General features: G+C 32.9%; 1 protein-coding gene across 1 annotated transcript in view; it reads right to left on the reverse strand.

Moving 5' to 3' along the window:
- Nucleotides 1–1,024: 1,024 nt before the first annotated feature.
- LOC113512693 (guanylate cyclase 32E-like) overlaps nt 1,025–15,738 on the reverse strand; it is a 225,873-nt gene continuing 211,159 nt past the window's right edge. The window contains exons 18-23 of the mRNA XM_052903469.1: nt 15,248–15,371; nt 13,592–13,660; nt 12,113–12,272; nt 9,473–9,675; nt 3,904–3,979; nt 1,025–1,461 (exon numbers count right to left, since the gene is read on the reverse strand). Coding sequence (XP_052759429.1) covers nt 1,250–1,461; nt 3,904–3,979; nt 9,473–9,675; nt 12,113–12,272; nt 13,592–13,660; nt 15,248–15,371 — 844 coding nt within the window. The 3' untranslated portion in view covers nt 1,025–1,249. The remainder of the gene's footprint in view (nt 1,462–3,903; nt 3,980–9,472; nt 9,676–12,112; nt 12,273–13,591; nt 13,661–15,247; nt 15,372–15,738) is intronic.

A 15,738-nucleotide genomic window follows, 5' to 3' on the forward strand; every position in this document is an offset into this window, starting at 1 on the left:
AATTAAACTTAAAGATGACACTAATAAAGTTCAATATAACATTTGCATACACTAGTCACGTTTAAAGTTATTTTTTATCACTACATTACTTTTATAGCTTGTTCCAATAAAACTTAATGCAAAGGTTGTTCAAGTTGAAATTATCATAGACACACTCTTTCTAAAAGAAATTAGTAATAAATCGAAACATTAAATCAATTAATTGTATGTTTTATTTTTAACAGACTGTTTTATAGTCGGGTCAGTCATTCATTTGTTTACATTTCCATTAATATTTATTATTTTATCAGTTTATATAGATAGGTAATTTTTTTGCGTAATGCACGTTCGTCATCATTGCCCTTAAAGGTTTTCTGTTTTTACCTAACGGTTAGCTGGTAGAGAATGCAATATGGAATTAAACTCACCACTAATACAAATTAAGTACTATTTTGTATGCAAGCAACCCTAGTGTGCTCATATAACATTGATTTGGTTTTTACAATTGTAATGTAATATTTATTTTAATGAATAAATAGATAAAAATAATTTATTATGCAATAAAGAATAAATAAATAAATATATGTGTACAGTCACTGTGTTTGGAAACGTTTTTCAATTGTATTTTGAGCGGATAACGTATTAAAAAAAAATAACAATTTTTTTATACAACTTAGAATGGCAAACAAACTGACAGTCCACCTGATGGAAAGTGGTAACCGTCGCCTATAGACATGAGTAGTACCAAGGATATAACAGAGTATACTATTTTACCCATAATTCCATCCATGCGTTGCCATTCATGAGAACTCAGGTGTTATTCCTCAAATTATTTGTTTATTTATTATTTATTGCACAAAAACAATTCGTACAAGTGGCCAGCTTTATACCATATGGCATTCTTTACCAGCTAACCATTAGATGAAAACAGAAAGCGTGTAAAGGTCAGATGTGACAAAATTAAAGGTAACATACTGAAAATTATATCCATAGACTACAACCAATGATCATAATCAATTGAATATAACCTCTGCATGGCGGCTAACCCCCTCGCTCTACTAGCAGCATCATCCTTTACGTCATCCTTAAGCACACATTCGTAAATCATCCTATAAGACTTGGCATGATCCTCTAGAAAATACTTAACATCGTTACCTACTTTCGGCATTATCTTATTCTTCTTCAATCTCGTCTCTTTCTCGATCGATTTCTCGTCTTCAACCTCGTTGCTGATCCAGAAGAATGGTACGTCGTCTTGATAAAGTTAGCGTCAGTCCTCACAGAAGGAAACGACCGGGGCCGAATGGTTTTCCCTGGGCGGTACGAAGCATGCACACGCTGGGGGTCCAGGGGAGGACAACGCTGATCCGGGACCCAAGGATCCCCCGCAGGATAATCTTGCTCGGTCCCTTATATTCAGGATGGACCGTTGCGGACTCCACCAGGGTTCGTCGTAACTATTGCCTTCGTAGTCACGAGGTGCTATAAAAATAAAAGTTCAATTAAGTTTTAAGTACTTTCGAACATTTTTGTTCGAAAATGTTGAAAGATGTTATTTAAAACTTGATTAAAATATATTACAGACAAGCGTTTTTTTTTTTTATGGGCATGACACATAAAACATAACATAGTTAACGATAATAAATAAAATTGGGTCATGATAGATATTTTTAATAATAAATTTTAACTGAGATTTTTTTTATATTACTGGGGTGACATAAGTATACGGCCCACCTGATAGTAAGCAGTTACTGTAGCCTATGAACGCCTGCAACATTAAGAGCACACTATTCGCGCGTTGCCGATGCTGAAGAAACCTCTTTATCCTTTTTTTGAAGAACTCCATACTGTAGACTCTTAGAAAAACCTCAATAACATGAGTGTTCGTGGGAGGTAACGTCTCTGATGATGGATGACTTAAACCAGAGGTTCCCAAACTATTTTCTCATAGATCACTTTCAAAATTTAGCTGGTTCCGGTGGACCCTCTATAGCTACATTTCTACCATATACTCAAAACTTGACCAAAAATGTGAAGATTAGATCTAACTATTGAAAAATTGCGGCTGAGTTCTAACAGGTTCTAACTACGAATTATTAGTTTTAGAAAAAAAGTGAGAAATAATTGATTATACAGTAAATGGACGTCAAAAAGTTTTCATCAAACTTTATTTTTTGACATCTACCCACAGCAAAAGACATCAATTAATTCTCACTTATTTCATTTAGAAAACTCTCCATTCGGTATGATTAAAATAAAAATAAAAAATTTTAGTGTATTTATTCAAATATGTAACTATTACACTATCAATTATTACTGTTATTTTATTACTTGTACAGCAATTAATCCATTACCTTAAGGTTGTCTTGAAAAGATTGCTCTCAGCAATAAGACCGCCTTACTGTACTTATACAATTGTATCGTTGTGTTTATAAATTGTCTCGCTTATTTCCTTATGTATAATGCTAATAAAGTATACTCATTCATTCATTCATACATTGTAATTTTCGTGGACTCTTTCGCTCACGGATTGTGAATTAGAATGAATTTTTTGTCACGCCAACGTAGACCCCTGTCGAGTCTCCTATGGACTCTTGGGGGTCTTACTGGCCCAGTTTGGGAACTAAAGACTTAAATAAACAGATTACGAAAATTGAAAATGCAATCTGTTGCAAGTCTTTAACAAAAATGTGAATAGAAAAAAATAATACATAAAACAATACACTTAATAAATTGTTCTATAAAACAAAAAGACAGAATAGTAATATTCAAAGAAAGACTCTATTCGTATAAATTGCTAACAGTTTGAGAAATGTAATTTTAAATAAGAAGAAGACGGACCTATTACATTTATTACATTCCTATTGTTTGCAGTAATGTTTCAGTATTCGAAATAATGTTTTATTTCTAGTCCATTTAGATGAATATATGATATTCATATGTAGGTCTTAGATTAAGTGTCTCCATACAAATGCTTCGAGAAAAACGGGTAAACTTTTTCATACAATCGTGCGTGATAAATAGTTCTAAGTGTTTCCTTTGTAACTTCTATATTTATTGTTCAATACGAACAAAAATATAATAATGCAAACTATTTTATGATTGTAAAATAATTTTTTTTTAAATATATCTTTTGTTTTTCTCTATTCATTTCATTCAATATGCATACATGCACGTCTATATACATCATTTTTATTTTGTTTTATTCTTCTGGGACAAGTTCCTGCATAATTTATTTATATACAATAAAACCAGCGACCAGCAAGGAACTGAACATTTATTTTGTTTTACAATTTTTACACCTTTTTAAATCGTAAAACTCATTTTATTTATCAAATAATTAAATATAAATACGTCAAAATATATTATATGCTTAAATATATAGAACACTAATAAAAAACTACAAAAAGTTGACCTATTTTTGAGACTCGATGCTCTATATATAATCTAAGCATTATAAATTTAATGAATGGATAATCAAGTTATGTTGAAATAATAAAACGCCCTTGATGTAGGTATTATACATTTTTCCAGATGTTAAACTTTTTAGTTGCGTTCAGATTTGTTATTGCGTTTAAAAGAAAAAAATCTAGTTACTAAATTGTAGAAATTGCAATATTTACACTCGTAAATATATATACTCATATATACTATGTTCTAAACACTTAATATTTTTCTACTACTTTATAAAAATATAAAAAAATATTTTAATTATATTTTAACAGCAGCTGGGTAACTTAGTTAAATCTAAATACATGAAATAATGTTATTGAAAGCTTCATTTAATAAACTACATTTGGAAGCCTTGCTTTTTCTTTTTATATACGTTTTATAAAACTAAATTACTAAAATACTAACAGAGTTCTATACTTGCTTTTATTTTTTATATAAAAAAAAAAAAAAAAGAATAAGTTTAATACTTACGGAATCTGCAAAATGAATTTTTTCTTCTTTCATGGTCTTCTCCTACAAGCCACCATGTTTTCATTTCGCCTTTACCCTGTAAAACATCATGTTGGTTACATACACTCTAAATTAAACATCGAGGTCATGGTGACCCAATGGTACAGACAGCAAAAGTGGCGAGTTTGAATAGGATTGACATAAAAAACATTATATATCAATTTTAATTTCTGATTAACTCTCCGGTGATGAATGACACCTTTAATAAACCATATTAATCGAAGTACTGGCCATGTCGTCCCAGTATAAAATAAGCCACCCTTTCCATTCTTGTGCGTGTCGTAAGAGGCGACGAGGAGATAGAGAGGGAGAATAAGCAGCAGCGTCCTTCTTAAAACATCACCAAAACCCAACTACGGTTATCAACTCGCCTACCAAACGTAGCTTACTGGAAAAGCTCCTCCCCTACCAAGGGGAGCCCTGTATTTAGCAGTGAATGGTTAACGGCTGTATCATCATTAATCAAAAAGTTCACTTCTGCCACGTTGAATTTTAATATGCTTTGCGAAATGGGGGGAGGTCGAGTGTTAGAGAATATAGTCATGAACACATTTTTAGTTGTGTCACATGCGCAGTAGCTACAACGTGTCAAGAAAAGTATATAAAGTGCAGGTAATATTATATATAACAATATCTATATATTGTAATTACAATATCTGTACATTTATTGGATCAATAATAGATAAATTTCGGTTATCCAATATATATATATATATATATATATATTATATATATCGAATAGTCATCTCTAAAGTGTATGTTTAGTGTTATAAAATAAGTAACTACTAAGAATCCGATTTCAATCATTAAACAACATGTACTTTCATGACCGATTGCAAAAAGAATCATTATTTATTCACAATTAACAAAGATATCGCGTAAAAAACAAAAAACAGTGTGGAATTGAGAATCTTTTTGAAATCTCTTAAGAATATTATTTTTAAATTCTTTGTAAGACGTTGTTATTTGGCGATAAAGGATGCCATTTATAATTATACATTCCGTGATAATATTATTTTGTGCTTATTTTTTTTAAACTTGGAATATTGAAAGCCCACCTGATTGAAAATAGAAATACGACGCCTATAAAAATGTAAAACAATATAGACATCATAGAATACACTGCGATGCTCACAGTACCACTTATCCGTTGCCATTCTTGAGGATTAATATGTTAAATTGATATAAACCTTCGTACCCTGTAATATCGCTATTCAAACTGAAGCACAGCCATACAAGCAGTGTTTGTATGGTTATGCTTCGTGTTATGTGGCGATCCTCCACCGTCTACTTTTACTAAAACTTTGTTCCGTTACTTCTCTTTCGTCTACCATTCAAATTTGCAAACAGTAAACAAATCTATAAAAACTTGTTTAATATTTACAAAGTATTTCCACTGAAGTTATAACATAGAGTTCTTATTCAAAGTTATTCGTAAATTCGAAATACATAAAAAGGATTTATTGCAAAAACTATTGTATCTGCAAACTTTAATATAAGTTCGTTCCAACAAAGTTAATTGACTTACAAATGACAAATTTCATCTCAACTCAACATACGGTCATTCAACCACTGTCACTTTAAATTTAAAACGACTTGAAATTGATGGCAACTTCATCAGATTATAAATTAAGATATTTTTAAAAAAAGACATCAATTGCGATAGAATTAGTTTGAATTTTCAATTAAAAAAGAAAAATCGAAATTGATTCGAAATTTAAAAGTTAATTTAAAATTATTTCGTAATTAAAAGAGGCCGTCAGTCTTCGTTACTAATATAATTAATTAAATCTAAGTTAGTTATTCATTTTTGTATAAAAGTGTTTGTGTTATTTTTTATAAGACAAAATGTTATGTGTGTGTTACCCCGTCACCTCAGTCTTAGATTTAGATTTTAGAATATTATTTTCAATAGTTTACAAGATGGTTTCGCGTATTTTTTTTCTTTTGTAACAACCAGTGAGGATAGATGGACTTGATGAGAGTCTGCTTGCTAAACATGTAATGGCGACATAGTCGTCTCGTAAAAAGCGCATGCAAAATCTTATACTATATTCATAATGGGATATCTGAGCTTTAAACACAATCACATCATATAGTGTCGTAATTAAAAGCAATTGAAATTAAAAGTAAAATTTAAAAGTGGTTGAAACGCGAATCCTCTACTTAGAACTTGATCGACGCTATTCTGAATGAATATGAACAGGTTACAAGGTAAGTGTGCTTCCCTTTATCTACATTTTTTCTTTACTATATGTAGTGCATACTTTGTTTTTCTTTTACAATCATTCTAATTCACGAGAGACTGTAGGTGAGTGTTTTGAACGACACGACATGTAAATGGTTAACGATACCTTTAACTAACCCATCTGACAGTTTTATAATATTAAAATAAGTTAGCTATAGTAAATAAAAATTTATAGATATAGATAAAAAAAAGAATCGAGAGATACCTAATACTGATACAGATTTTAAATCTTACAGCGAATAGCTTTTTTCTTTACAAGAAATTCAGTATTATAATCTTTATGAATGAAAGTATTTCAGTTTCTGCTTCTATTATTATTTGTTATTCCGAAGTATCGTTTAGAAAAAGTTAATAGGTTAATATGAGAGTGGGCATTAAATATATAAATACGAGTATAATATATCGCCTTACTGTATTTATACAATTGTATCGTTGTGTTTGTAAATTGTCTTGCTTGTTTCCTAATTCCTATATTGTATAATGCAAATAAAGTATACTCGTTCATTCATTTATACAAATATTATAAAAAGATACCGAAGAATATTTTGGATCTACTTTTTAATATATTTAAAATTGTTATTAAAAACATTTATTGAACAAAGCCTCTGAACGATAATTTGAATGACAAGCGTGCATGGTGTTAGTCGATCATGCACGGGCTTTTAACGACCATGTAATTTAAATAAATACACATAATGTTAATAGACATTTAAAAGAGTAACTGTTGCGTTTCTTGCGGTCTCTTCTCGACAGAGAAAGAGAGAGAGAGGTTTGGAAAGTTGTTAAACTTTCCAAACTCTGTAGTAGATTTAAAAAAAAAAGTTTAAAAGTTTGTAAACAAGTCTGAATAAAGATGACTTGAATTTGAATTATTTCAGTTTGTAATAGGCTCTCTAGTATTATTTTAATGATTATTTTTATAATAGATTTTATTAACTCGAGCAAACCCAGAAACAATATGTTTCATGAATGTGATCAACCGAAAAGAGAATGTCTCTACTGTCACGAATAGTTTAACTTTTGTCAAATCTCTCAAATATACATTGTTAGAGTACCGGATACCCTCAAGGCAAAAATGTATCACTCACCTCCTTTAACAATGTGAGATTGTTTGATCTGATTTCATGGCCTTTTTAAATAAAACGTATGCGCGGATATTTTCCTTTGAGAAAGGTTCTTTCAATTCACACCTTTTCCCTGTAGGAAAATATTACGATATTTTTTTTTTGAGTATCAAATAAAAGCGAGCTATGTCGATGTTCTTTGATTCTTTAATACTTCCGAGAATATTAATTAGGTACTTATTTATTTCATTTCAACCTTTCTTCTTTGTTGTTTCTGATTGACTCATTAACTTTCTAAATTTGGGTGTAAAAAATTGTTACTACCCGAGTCTAACAACCCCAATGTGGGGGAAAGGGATTGTTAGTAACGGAGATTAAAAATCCCATTGCTAGCAATATACCCAACCAGATCGACCTCCTCGTGGTTCTTCCTGGAAATTATCATGGTTAATTCTTGATGGATTCATCATGATGGGCTAACTGGCCTGTTTTCATTTTCATCGATCACCCTTCACTGGTGCCCCGCCAGCATATCCCATTAGCACAGGCGGGGTTACCATTTCATTATCACCCATCAAAAAAAAAACAGCCCCAATGTACATACTAATATTACGTCAATCTTGCTACATATCATCACCATCATCTTCCTATTATTATCTTAATTATTTATTTGGGGTCGGTGTAATATATTTTTCTGTTCCGTTCTTCTCTATTCGCAGTTCTGCATTCTCTTCTGCCTTAATAGCTATCCATATTCATACTTAATTCCATTCTAAGATGCTCTTCGTCTCTACGCATGGCATACCCATATATAATTTTGTAATATGGATGAGTTAGCCTTGCTACTATCATGGTTACCATCACTATCAAATCAGCTGTTATCTGTCTTACTTTGCTGACCATAAGCCTCTACCGTAGACTATCATAAAGTACTATATTGAGCTACTTGCATACTTGCAACGTATTTAAGGTCGTCACTACATGTAGTGGCGATTGTCCTACACTGCGTTTTGCCCATATGGGATCCAACTCAAGAACCTTCCTTCCCCATCAGTTGTCGGTTCTTCGAGCAGCCAGTTCATTGACCAGCCCATTGCCACTTCAGCTTGCTTATTCTTTTAGTTATGTCGGTGACTTTGGCTCTGTTGCGGATATCATTTCGAATTCTGTCACGTAAAGAAACTCCGAGCATAGCTCCTCTCCTAACTCGCTGAGTATCTTGAAGATTTTGCATACGAGCAACCGTAAGGGACCATGTTTCGGTTCCGTATCGTGGTTAATTCCTACAAAATTTCTTAAAATAGGACATTTGGCTTAACTTTACCCTCAGCTATCATTGCTCACTGGTACATCGTCAGCGTGTACCAATAACGCAAGCAGGATTACTATTTTAGTATCCGACTGCCTACTTATAAATACTAAAACATATTTATTGTAACACACGGAGAGGTTGTAGAACATTCATATCAGCACTTAACTGTCCACTGCTGAACATAGGCCTCCCCTATTTAGGGGCTTTATCAGTAGTTACCACGATTGACAGGCGAATTGGCAACTGCAGTTAGGTATTCGTGATATTTCGAAAGAGACGTTGCTACCCATCTCTTGACCTTTAAGTTCCTTTAGTCGTTTCTTACATCTGTGCGAAGGGTAGGAAATGGCAGTGAATTTACTGGGTACAGAGGAATAACACCTGAGTCCTCAGGAATGGCAATGCATAGGGCGTATCATGGGCGAAACAGTATACACATACACATACACATACACGAATAACCATAGATTATAGCAGAGGGAAAATTTCTACAAAAGTCAATTGCTTAGGTCCCATTCGTGTTTCTACCGTGAAGCAGTTGTGTTTGCATGGCTGTGTTTCGGTTTGAAGGGTGGGATATGGCGTGAATTTACTGGGTACAAAGGAATAACACCTGAGTCCTCAGAGATGGCAATGCATGGGGGGTATCATGGGCGAAACAGTATACTCTATTATGTCCATGGTACTGCTTATGTCTATAGGCGACGGTTACCACTTTCCATCAGGTGGGCCGTCAGCTTGTTTGCTATTTTAAGTTGCATAAAAAACATCTACAGGAAAGGAAGGGATGACTCATTCATCGATAATATCCGAGATTTTTTAACGGAATACAATAAATATGGAACTAGTAAACCTAAAGAACCAAGATACACCAAACTATGTCTGCTTATTTAAATAAATGCTTACCTTAATATTAATAATTCCCCTCTCTTTAAAGTGGTAGCCTCCGTGCTGTTTCAGAAGTAGATACGTGTCTTGGCTAATATGAACCTTCTGCGGTTCTCCGTTGGATTCCATTCGCGCTGCTGTATTTACTGTATCCCCGAAAAGACAGTACCTGGGCATCTTCACGCCTACCACCCCAGCAGCACATTGCCCACTATGGATGCCTGGTAAATAGAAAAGTTCCATTAAATCTCCTTATTTTTTATACCACGAATATGGTGAACAAGCATATAGACTGATGGTAAACGGCACTGTAGCCTATGGATGCTTGCAATACTAGGGGTGTCACGTGCGCGTTACCGACGCTAAAGAAACCTTAATATTCCCTTTTTGAAAAACCCCATACTATAGTCTCTAGAAAAAAAATCATCGATTAAAAAAATGACAATTAAAATTGGTTCTAAATTAACCAACATAATTGCATAATGTAGCTAAAGACAAACGGAAAATTTCCTTCCTAATTTGATAGCTAAACGCGTAAACATTTTTCATCATATTTGCTCGAGAGAAACGTTTAGTTTTATAGGTAAGTCACTCCTATCATTTTGAATTCACTCTGTAATATTTACCGAATCAGGATTGTAAAGAAAAATAATATTTGCTTTGTACTGAAAAAACATTTTTTGAAGGTTTGATCTTTTTTGGTTTGCATAGAAAACGGCGGTTTCCTTCCGTGTTTGCTCGAGGGCTCTTTTTGAATGCGTAAAGTTGAATTATTTTATTTCAAACAATATGATCATTATATTAGCCTTTTACTATTTATCACTGAATATAGCTCTCCCCTATAAGGGGGGTTTTGCCAGTAACTAGTGACAAAAAAAAAAGGGGCAAAAAAGTGTAGCATTTGCTACAATTTTAAATTAAATATAAAATATTATTTTATCTTTTTATCGATCGCTAGTAAGTATATAAAATCTTGGCATATCTTTTTATTGAATTTAGTAATCAGAAAATAAAATAGAAACTACCAGAGGGAAACTTTGTACAAAAATCGTTTGCTTGGGCACCTCTGCCCCATTCGTGTTTCTACCGTGAAAAAGTTGTCTTCGCATGGTTGTGTTTCGGTTCGAAGAGTGGGATATGACAGTGAGTTTACAGGGTACAGAGAAATGACACCTGAATCCTTAGGAATGGCAACGCATGGCGGGTATCATGGACGAAACAGTATACTCTGTTATGTCCATGGTACTGCTCATGTCTATAGACGACGGTTACCACTTTCAATCGGGTGGGATGTCAGCTTGTTTGCAATTCTAAGTTGTATAAAAAAGAATATTAAAACTACATATATAAAAGAATAGATATATATAAATAACAAATATATTATGTACACAGGAATGTGAATGTATATAAATAATTACCAATACCACATTCGAGTATTCTGATACATCCCTATGGTTGACTGGGCGAGAATGCTTTTAGCATTTAGCAAGGCGGACTTAAGCCTTGTACACATACATGTACTAATGAATAAATAAAAAAAAAATAAGTGAAGGTGATTTGGGACCGTTTCTTACGAAAATCTACGGGAAGGCCTATGTTCAGCAATGGACAGTTAAAAGTTGAAATAATAATGTCAAAAGTTGCACTATTCTAATACTGTGCCACAATAGTAGTGCAAGATTTCATGGAGGTTCAATGGTTCGCAAATCACCTCATGTGTTTATGTGTTTCGCGATATTTTTGTGAAATCACCGATTTTAATAATACTTTTTGCGATCGATGGCTGTTGGCTTTTCTCTTGTATTGATCCCATATTATTTTATCTCAATTAATATCAGTGTGTCTTTGTGAACCATATTTCTTAGTTAATATTATTTATTTTGTTTGTGTACATATTGTTTATTTATTTTTTTGGAAAACGTACAGCTGAATTACAGTCAATACATAATCAAATTTATATCTATGTTAAGCCATGAATCGTTTTCACATTTGCGTAATGACAATGATCGGTTTTTATATATGCAAAATACATACATACACATACATACATACACATACATACATACACATACATACATACATATACACATATTTTTATAACTAGTATAATTTGTAATTGATAAAATCAATAAACGCTGTTATTATTATTCCAATCACGATGCAAATATTTAATGGGCGTATGTGTACATTTTATGGGGCGATGACTAGTAATATGATTAGAAAATCTAATTGACTGTTTGTATGGTAACCCGAAAGGAAAATAAAGGTCAGTAAGTTTTCTTCTAGAAGAATAACTGGTATCAAAACAAAGTCAAATTAGATATTAAATATTTGTTCATACAAAAATAATATATAATGTAAAACATATAAATTAAATTAATAAATATACATTCATACATACATGCGTTAAAAAATTCAATAAAAACATTTTTATCACCATATCAGTTTTTAACTGTCTACTGCTGAACATAACCTTCCCCTTAGGGGGTTTTGCCTGTAGTAGCCACGCTTGGCACGCGGATTGGCAATCGTAGATCGACTTTAAAGATGGTTTAAGAGGGATGCTGCTGGGGAGATGGCCTCGCCCATTACAATATTAGTTAAAAAAATAAAAGGCGCGCTGTATTATTGACCATTGATACAAAAAGGTATACAAACCTATCCTTATATGGAGCCTCGCAGCCGGCATATGTCTCATCCTGATCTTGGGTACGGCGTCCAACACGTGTAGAGCCAAGGACGCCACTTCGGCGGCGTGGCGGGAACAGCGCTCTGGTAACCCACCCACTACCATGTACGCGTCACCTATTGTTTCCACCTGTGGGAAATGATACATTTTTGTTGTAAATACACGGCTCTCGTGCTGCAGGTTTTCATGGGCGATGGAAGTCGCTTTCCATTAGGTGAATAGCATGGTCGTTTGCCTTCTTATGAAGGCAAACGACTTATTATTATTTTTTTATTGTTATCAATAAAAAAAAATAATGAGATTGACTTTCGTATATTTTTGTCATGAATGTTTAGTTTTTTTTTGTTTACTTTTGGAACTATCCAGGACAAATAATTCTGACTAAGCACGCATTATTTAGAGCTAAAAGTATAAAGTACATTAAAATAATATAAATTGTACAGTAAATAATAAACGAGTTAGTATAATTTTTTTTTTATTTTATTTTATTGGCACATAAAACAGATCACAACCATAAAAAACTTAAACAATAGTTACATTTGTGATTCGGCTAGGTTATAATCCAATCACATTATGTGCACAGCTTGAGTAATTCATGAAAAGCAAACACATAAAAGAAAAGAAAATACTTAAGATTGCATGCATGAAAGACTGCATGAAAGACAAAGTAATAATCCTTCTTCACTACAGAATATTATTGCAAGTAAAATCTCTTAGTAGATGGTTAGTATATATTGTTGAATGGAGTGCTCAGAGGGTGAAAATCCTTGCCTCAAGACTCAACTGCGAAGGATCCACCTAGATAATACTTAAATACACTTCAAAGTTATCTGAACTCGAAGAAAAACAGTAAATCTCTACGTTTCGCTGAGTGAAATAAATCTTTTTAGTGATCTATATCAAAATAATAAAAGTAAAAATAAATATGAAAAGAGAAAAACAGTAATGGTATTTTTGTACATAAGAAAATTTTAAATTAAATTTCATAAAAAAATTTAACACTCGTGATCCTGCAATAGTGAATAGATATCAATCAATGAATGGATAAAACAACAAAATACTATTTAGTATGGAGCGCAAAGTTTTTTTTTTATAACACAAGGGAAAAACGAGCATGCGGCTTACTTGATTGTAAGTGACTACCGCTGCCCATAATCACCTGCGATACCAGAGGCATTGCAGTGCTGCCGGCTTTTAAAAAAGGAATATTCTTTTTTCTTGAAGGTCATGATGTCGTATCGGTTCGGAAATACTGCTCCTTGAAGTTGACTCCAAAGAGTGGTTGTGCGTGGAAGAAATTACCTTGAAAAACGCACGGTGGAAGACCGCTGCTCGTCTAGATCGTATGTTTGTTTACCACCTTCGTGGTATAAAAAATCATAAACTCTCATAACACATTGTTACGCACATCCATGCCAGCTTGGATACTAGATATCCAATTAAATTACCTTGTAAACATTGTAGTACGATATGATAGCATCGCAGCATGTGTACAGGTCGTTTAATATTTCCACCACCTGTGAAAACAATATTGTCAATGAAGCATTTTATTGTTCATCAAAAAAAAAAACTGTGTTTTATATGTTTTTTAAACATAACTTGTAGTTTTTTTTTTTGCGCGAATTGAAGTAAAAATTATTTCAAGTGTTAATCTGTAACAGTGATTCTCAACCTTTTTTTTTTTGTTGCGGCACATATTTAACGATTTCAAAATTTGGCGGCACACAAAGAAAAAGATAAAAATTACATATACTACAACACACTGCATAAATAGTTTATGATAAAAATTTTAAATATTTGCAAAATTTGGCGGCACACTTTTAAAATTTGGTGGCACACAAAAGTGCCGCGGCACAGTGATTGTGAATCACTGATCTATAGATCAGTGATTCACAATCACTGTATTATATTATATATCTTTGTATCAAATTTCATTCAAATTTGTTCAACCATTAAACTTGATTAAGTAACAAACGTCCAAAAAATGAGTATCTTAATGTTTAAACATTTACAATTTGCGCGTTTATATTATTTATATTACTTTAATTTAAAGTTAAATTTACGTGTAATTTAGTCGAGAAAACTCGACTAGTTTCAAAACCGCATTTTTTTTTATGCAACTTAGAATGGCAAACAAGTTGACGGCCCACCTGATGGATATTGGTAACCGTCGCCTATACACAGGGGCAGTACTATAGACATAACAGAGTAAACTGTTTCGCCCATGATACCCCCCATGCGTTGCCATACCCGAGGACTCAGGTGTTATTCCTCTGTACCCTGTAAAATCACTGCCATATCCCACCCTTCAAACGCGTAATTATTAAGTAAATTATATATATACCTTTGTATGTTATTGTACAAACTCGCCGCACAAAAGGGGCTATTTTAATTAGAACATTTGTTTAAAAGGGTAAAAAAAGGAGTGTAACGAAGGTATAAAACAATATTGTCACAGTGACTACACAATTTGGCTTAGCAACCCATCTATTTACCTTCCTGTGGACAATTCGTTAATAATTAATTTTGATTTAATTTTTAACAAATTATTAAGAGTTACCTAATTATATATGAATTAATAGAAGATAATGAGTTATTAGTCAAATTATAATCTTTTTGGCATGGAATAGAACTTATTTTTTCATCCCGGCCAATCGATATAACTTATCACAAAGCTAAAGGCACGGTTATAGATAAATATTAAGATTGCGTTTTACAAAAAAACTGTCCTCATTTCTAGCACAACTATAATTAATTAGATTTAAAAACCAAACTGGATTTATTTTAATAAAATTCCTATACGAACAAACTGTAAGTATATCTTTTCAGATAAAAACGCATTTTCAAAATCGCTTCACAACTGATGGAGTTATAAAGTAACAAACTTAAATAAAATACAATCAAATTGAGATACACCTTCTTTTTGAAGTCGATTGCTAAAAAAAGTACCTACGCGAAACTTTTATTTATTTATTTATTTCATCAACTGGATGAGCTTTACAGTCTCTCAATACGCTCACCCAGAGAAGCATCAGTACAATAACACACTTAAAAAGGAATAATAGACATAATTCAAAGAAATAATATATTTATGGTATACTTACTTGCATCGGTGAATTGACGGCCGCTAGTCTTGTGAAGCCGACTATATCGCTGAAGTATATCGTGACACAGTCGTAGCTCTCTGCCTGTACTCTCTCGCCACGTTTCAGTGCCTCCGCAACAGTTCTGCGTGAAAATAAATTAGAATTATTCATTTATAAACCCTGTTTTAACACAACTTAAGTCAGTCGAAGAGAAAGACTACGGAGTCCCGCCATTCATATATGAAGATTTCTGAAAGACGTGTTTCATTGACGATGCCGCCTACAAACGTTTACAGCTCACGCTCAGTGGGCTGAGACGCACAGTCAGGTTCGCGCTCGCGTCACTGCCGCTCAAGATTAAAGGTCACGAATAGTCCCGAAACTAGTCGAGCTTTCTCAACCAAATTACACGTGAGCTAAACCGATAGCTGTTACATTAAAATTTAATTAACAGATAATTAAGTTATGTTTAAATCACAGAAACACCCTCTAAATAAAATAAGTAAGAA

Source organism: Galleria mellonella, unplaced genomic scaffold (assembly GCF_026898425.1).
Source record: "Galleria mellonella isolate WM207_F2 unplaced genomic scaffold, CSIRO_AGI_GalMel_v1 utg139, whole genome shotgun sequence".
Taxonomy (NCBI): domain Eukaryota; kingdom Metazoa; phylum Arthropoda; class Insecta; order Lepidoptera; family Pyralidae; genus Galleria; species Galleria mellonella.